Source organism: Babylonia areolata, chromosome 14 (genome assembly GCF_041734735.1).
Source record: "Babylonia areolata isolate BAREFJ2019XMU chromosome 14, ASM4173473v1, whole genome shotgun sequence".
NCBI lineage: Eukaryota > Metazoa > Mollusca > Gastropoda > Neogastropoda > Buccinidae > Babylonia > Babylonia areolata.
The window spans coordinates 22599447-22605446 of NC_134889.1; the positions used below are offsets into that span (position 1 = coordinate 22599447).

At 43.9% G+C, this 6000-nt stretch overlaps 1 protein-coding gene across 1 annotated transcript in view; it reads left to right on the forward strand.

The window, feature by feature from the left end:
• The window catches only part of LOC143289647 (ER degradation-enhancing alpha-mannosidase-like protein 3), a 56639-nt gene extending 50905 nt beyond the window's left edge, over nucleotides 1–5734 (forward strand). The window contains exons 22-24 of the mRNA XM_076598695.1: nucleotides 937–1214; nucleotides 3321–4419; nucleotides 5730–5734. Of these exons, the coding sequence (XP_076454810.1) occupies nucleotides 937–1214; nucleotides 3321–4419; nucleotides 5730–5734 (1382 nt within the window). The remainder of the gene's footprint in view (nucleotides 1–936; nucleotides 1215–3320; nucleotides 4420–5729) is intronic.
• Nucleotides 5735–6000: the final 266 nt, after the last annotated feature.

Consider the following 6000-nt stretch of genomic DNA (forward strand, 5'->3'; position numbering starts at 1 on the left):
TCTATGTTATAAATGTATTCACAGATCTGCCCCTTCCTATCTTTATAGCTGCCTTCACCTCTACAGTCCATCTCACTCTCTACGATCGGCTTCAGATCCCCTCTGTTTACGCATACCCAGGTTTAAACACTCCACTGTTGGACGCCATTCTTTCTCTGTCTCTGGACCTTGCATTTGGAATGAACTTCCTCTTTTGCTTCATCAGGTTTCCGCACTCAGTTCTTTCAAGTCTGGCCTTAAAACCCACCTCTTCACAAGATAGCCTCCCTCCCCTGCCTCTTCCTTGTCTTCGTTTTCTTCAGTTTTAGAGTTATGCATGCATGTGAATGACTGGTGTGAAAGTGCTTAGATTTGTCTCTGCACAAGATTCAGTGCTATATAAATACTATCATTATTATGATTATTATTATTATTGTATTGTTTTTCTTTTTGTAGAATTTGGAACATAGAATCGTTTGTTTTATTTATTATTTTTTTCTTGCTTTTATTTATTTATTTTTTTTACTTCTATTTTTTCTATCTCAGTGCAGTCTTTACATGTTTGTTTTTACAGGCTTTGTACAGTCATGGAAGTCTGGAAAAGTGCTGGAAAAATGAAGGAACTTTTTCCAGGGCTGGAAAGTCTTGGAATATTAAAACTTCTGACAAGTACCATTCAAGAAAAAGCTTAAAAAACAATTTTTTTTTTAAAAATTGAAAATAGAATGTCGATGCCAGGATATCCACTGATCTGTTTTGTTAGTGGTTTTGCAGACAATTAAAAAAAAAAAAAAAAAAAAAAAAATTGCCTAATGATTGGTATGGAAAATTTTCATTGTGGTCTGGGGAGGAGGGGGGGAAGGAATTTTGTTTGGCCACACTGATGGGAAACCTGTTTTGGGGTTGTTGTTTTTTTGTGTTTTTTTAACGTCCGTTCTGATGATCTGACAAACGCAGTGCCACCGTCAGAGTCCACCCAGGGGCTGTCCACAGCAGGGACCACTGAGCCACAGGGGATCGCAGCTCCAGGCGGGAAGACGATGGACACGCCCCCTCTGCCGCTGCACAACCAGAAGCCTGCGGCTCCCGCCAGCAAGTCTAGCATGACGACGGAGGAGGGTGGTGATGGTGGTGACGACAGCGACGATAGCGACGAGGAGGATCCCTTCTTTGAGCATCTGGAGGATAAGTTTTATCATCACGAGGCGCAGCTTCGAGACCTGTATTATTTACAGGTGAGGGTCTGTGGGTTTGGGTTGGGTTTGAAGTGTGTGTTTTTGTGATGTGTGTGCATGCATGTGCGTTCCTGATCGTGTGTGTGTGTGTGTGTGTGTGTGTGTGTGTGTGTTTGCATGCATGCTGTCAAGCATGTTTGTGTACATCTTTCAGTTAAGAAATGGTTCACATGCACACACACAGAGACAAACACACAGACACACACACACACACACACACACACACACACACACACACACACACACACACACACACACACACACACACACACACACACACACACACATATGCACTTTCACACATACACAAATGTACACATGCACGCACCTATGCTTGCACACTCACACACACACATGCACAAACACACACAAACACACACACACAGACACACACACACACACACACACACACACAAAGATATAAATGAAAAAGAGTGACACATTGAACAACAAACAAAAATGAGACTTGCAACAAAAAAACAAAAACAAAAAAAAAGTTCAGAAATTCATGTATCTCCAAATGTGTATGTACATGATATCCATGTGCACTGTGTGTGTGTGTGTGTGTGAGGGGGTATTCTTATATGATTGGTATCTGACATGAGATTATAAAGTGCTTTCAGATGTTTAAAAACACTATAGAAATGTACTTATTGCAGCAGTTGCAGTAGTAGTACTATTGTTACTATTATTTTCATTTTTATTGTGGTCTTCATTGTTGTTGGATTTATTTTCATTATTATTATACCATGATACCACAGTTACTTGACAGATGGACAGTAGCAGTAGTAGTAGTAGTAGAAGTACTATCATTTTTACTATTATCATTATTGTTGTTATCATTATTATTAAATCTATTTTCATTATGATTATGCTGTCAGTGCCATTATTACTTGACAAGACAGATCCTGTTGTTTTCATTATTTGTATAAATTAGAAAATCTCCATGTCAGTTAATAGCAACAAACTCAAACAAACAAATGTTGATAACAACAAAGTTAAACAAACAAACATCCATCCCACAATGTTGATAGCAACAAACTTAAACAAACAAACGTCAGTCCCACAGTGTTAATAGCAACAAACTTAAAACAAACATTGTCATCCCACAGTGTTAATAGCAACAAACTTAAACAAACAGTGTCATCCAATAATGTTAATAGCAACAAACTTAAACAAACAGTGTCATCCAATAATGTTAATAGCAACAAACTTAAAACAAACAGTGTCACCGCACGGTGTTAATAGCAACAAACTTAAACAAACAGTGTCATCCAATAATGTTAATAGCAACAAACTTAAAACAAACAGTGTCATCCAATAATGTTAATAGCAACAAACTTAAAACAAACAGTGTCACCACAGAGTGTTAATAGCAACAAACTTAAAGGAAACAAATGTCAGTCCCACAATGTTAACAGCAACAAACTTAAAACAAACAGTGTCATCCCACAATGTTAACAGCAACAAACTTAAAACAAACAGTGTCACCCCACAATGTTAATAGCAACAAACTTAAAACAAACAGTGTCACCCCACAATGTTAATAGCAATAAACTTAAAACAGTGTCCCACAATGTTAATAGCAACAAATTTAAACAAACACCAGTCCCACAATGTTAATAGCAACAAACTTAAACAAACAAACGTCAGTCCCACAATGTTAGTAGCAACAGACTTAAACAAATGTCAGTCCCACAATGTTAATAGCAACAAACTTAAGCAAACAAACATCAGTCCCACAATGTTAATAGCAACAAACTTAAAACAAACAGTGTCATCCCACAATGTTAATAGCAACAAACTTAAAACAAACAAACATCAGTCCCACAATGTTAATAGCAACAAACTTAAAACAAACAGTGTCATCCCACAATGTTAATAGCAACAAACTTAAAACAAACAACATCATCCCACAATGTTAATAGCAACAAACTTAAAACAAACAACATCATCCCACAATGTTAATAGCAACAAACTTAAAACAAACAACATCATCCCACAATGTTAATAGCAACAAACTTTAAACAAACAAACATTAATCCCACAATGTTATCATTTCTTTCATTCTTTTCTGCCCACCACTCTCGCTCAAAACCCAACCAGACTGGTTCACGCTATCTGCACGTCAACGTGGAAGTCCGCCCCTCAGCCGAAAAGCCCCGCCCCCTGACGGAACGGGACGGGGACAGCGGTGCCTTCTCACTGGACGTTCTGCCGGACGGGTCCAAGATGGTGACGGTGCGGCTGACGTACCAGTCGCCGGGCTATGAGCACCGCAAGCCTCAGCTGAACCAGGTGTACGTGGACACGGTGGGGCTGCTTCAGCGCCATACCAACCTGCAGGCGCTGCCTCATGCCACCGACTACCTGCGGGCGCTGGCGCGGTGCCTGGAGGCCGGCTACTTCGGCCTGGACCGTGTGGACCGTGACGCCCTCACCCTCCTCCGGGGCCTCAGCCGCCAGCTGCAGTATGTGCACGTCTTCCCTGACCGGCCGCAGAGGCCCCACGTTCCCTCCGGCTCTGCTTCGGCTGATGACAACAGCCAGTCCGAGTCTGAGCACAGCGGAGGAAAATCATATGCTGTGGTGGAGGATTTTATGAGCGAACAGTCTTCCTCCTTGTCTCCCTCCTCATCCTCCTCTTCCTCTAATGGCGATGCTCAGGGTGAGAGGGGTGGCAGTGAGGGGGCCGAGGCCAACCGGTACGTGCGCTTCGTGCCTCCTGAAGGCGGGCAGGAGTCTGGGTTCGGGGCCAGGGTGGACGGAGAGGGAAGGCTGAACCTGGTGGAAAGTGTGGAGGGGGAGGGCCGCCAGGAAGGGGAGGGTGGGCAGCCGCGACGACGAAAGACAGTCTCCGTACAGGTGTCGGCTGACGCGCACACGGACAACATCCGTGTGAAGATAACAGACGATGATGATTCCGCCGGCCAGTCCCAGTCCTTCACAGTGGCTGATAGCAGCCAGTCGCAACAACAAGACTCGGCCAGTGCCAAGGACCTCCACCACCACCACCACCACCACCATACCTCTCCAGAAAGCAGGGACCAGGCAGCCACTTTCAGTGACATCACCAGCCAATCAGACATCTCAGGGTCATCTTTTAGCCAATCAGCTTCTTCCAGCCGGTCAGCTAGCCAATGGGAAGCTTCCACAGACAGGGAGGGCGGGGCGAGGACAGCAGGGTTGCAAGGAGCGATGCAGGGTGGGGGTGGGGAGGGTTCAGGGAGGAGGGGGGCCACAGGGGTGGGTGAGGGTGTGGACAGGACTCAGGTCTCCCCATCTGGTGGGGAGGAGAGTGGAGAGAGGGGAGAAAACACCAGAGACCGTCGTCCGGGCGACGAGCTGTGATCATTTGTGCAGTCTTCTGAGTCGTGGGAGAATCTCAGACATGTTGCATTTGCGTTCAGATAATTGAACTTTCTCTGTCATTCTGATTTTTCTCTCTTTTTTTTTTCTGTTAGTCTCCCTGTCTTGTCTGCCTCTCTCTGTCTCTCTCTGTCTGTCTCCCTGTCTTGTCTGCCTCTCTCTGTCTCTCTCTCTGTGTCTCTGTCTCTGTCTGTCTGTCTCCCTGTCTTGTCTGCCTCTCTTTGGCTCTTTCTGTCTCTGTCTATCTGTCTCCCTGTCTTGTCTGCCTCTCTCTGTCTCTCTCTCTGTGTCTCTGTCTCTGTCTGTCTGTCTCCCTGTCTTGTCTGCCTCTCTTTGGCTCTTTCTGTCTCTGTCTATCTGTCTCCCTGTCTTGTCTGCCTCTCTCTGTCTCTCTCTCTGTGTCTCTGTCTCTGTCTGTCTATCTGTCTCCCTGTCTTGTCTGCCTCTCTTTGGCTATCTGTGTCTCTGTCTCTCAGTGTCTCTGTCTGTCTTGTCTGCCTCTCTCTGTCTCTTTCTGTCTCTGTCTCTCTCTGTGTCTGCCTGTGTCCGTCGCTCTGTGTCTCTGCCTCTCTGTGTCTCTGCCTCTCTGTCTGTCTGTCTGTCTGTGTCTCAGCCTCTCTGTGTGTCTGTGTCTGTGTGTCCCATTCCTGCTCTCCACATCTCCCTTGTCCCCGTAACGTGTGCTCCAACTCCCTGGCACAATGCCATCTGTGTCTCTTATTTTGCCGTGGTGGGTGGGTTTTTTTTTTTTTTTTTTTTTTAAGGGATTGGTGGAGGGGCACTTTATGTTTCATTGATTGCCCAGGTTGAGAGAGGGTCAGAGATTGTCCTGGCTTAGAGAGGGTCAGATTTGTGCACAGAAAGAGAACTCTTTCCTCAGAACAACTTGTAAAGTACATTGTTTTTGTTTTTTTATTTTTTTTTGTTTTGTTTGGGGGTGGGGGTCTTTTTTATGGTAATTTTTTTCTATACGTATGAATGTATTTGTGTGAGGGTGTGTTCATGAAATAAACTGTCTTTCCGACAGTTGATTGTGTGTGTTTTCTTTACTTTTTCTTTAACTTGATAAAAGGTCTTTATTAATTATATAATCATAAATCTAACATGTTGGATTTCAGTGAAGGTCCTATGATGTGTTTTGAACAGAATAGCTTGACAAGTTGACTAAACCAGATGAATATTGTGATTGATCAGGTAATTTTTTCAAGGTTGTGTGTTTCACTGTTTTTGTTTTTTTGTTCTTTTTTGTTTGTTTGTGTGTGTTTTTAACCACATTTAAAATGTTGGGGGTGGGGTCATTTTTTGTGTGTGTGAGGAAGGAGAGAGAGAGACAGAGAGAGGGGGGGGTTGTGGGGGGGTTCTGAAGGTATGATTGATTTATGAACTCTGTAGTGTGTTTGTGGCCTTGCTCAAAGTG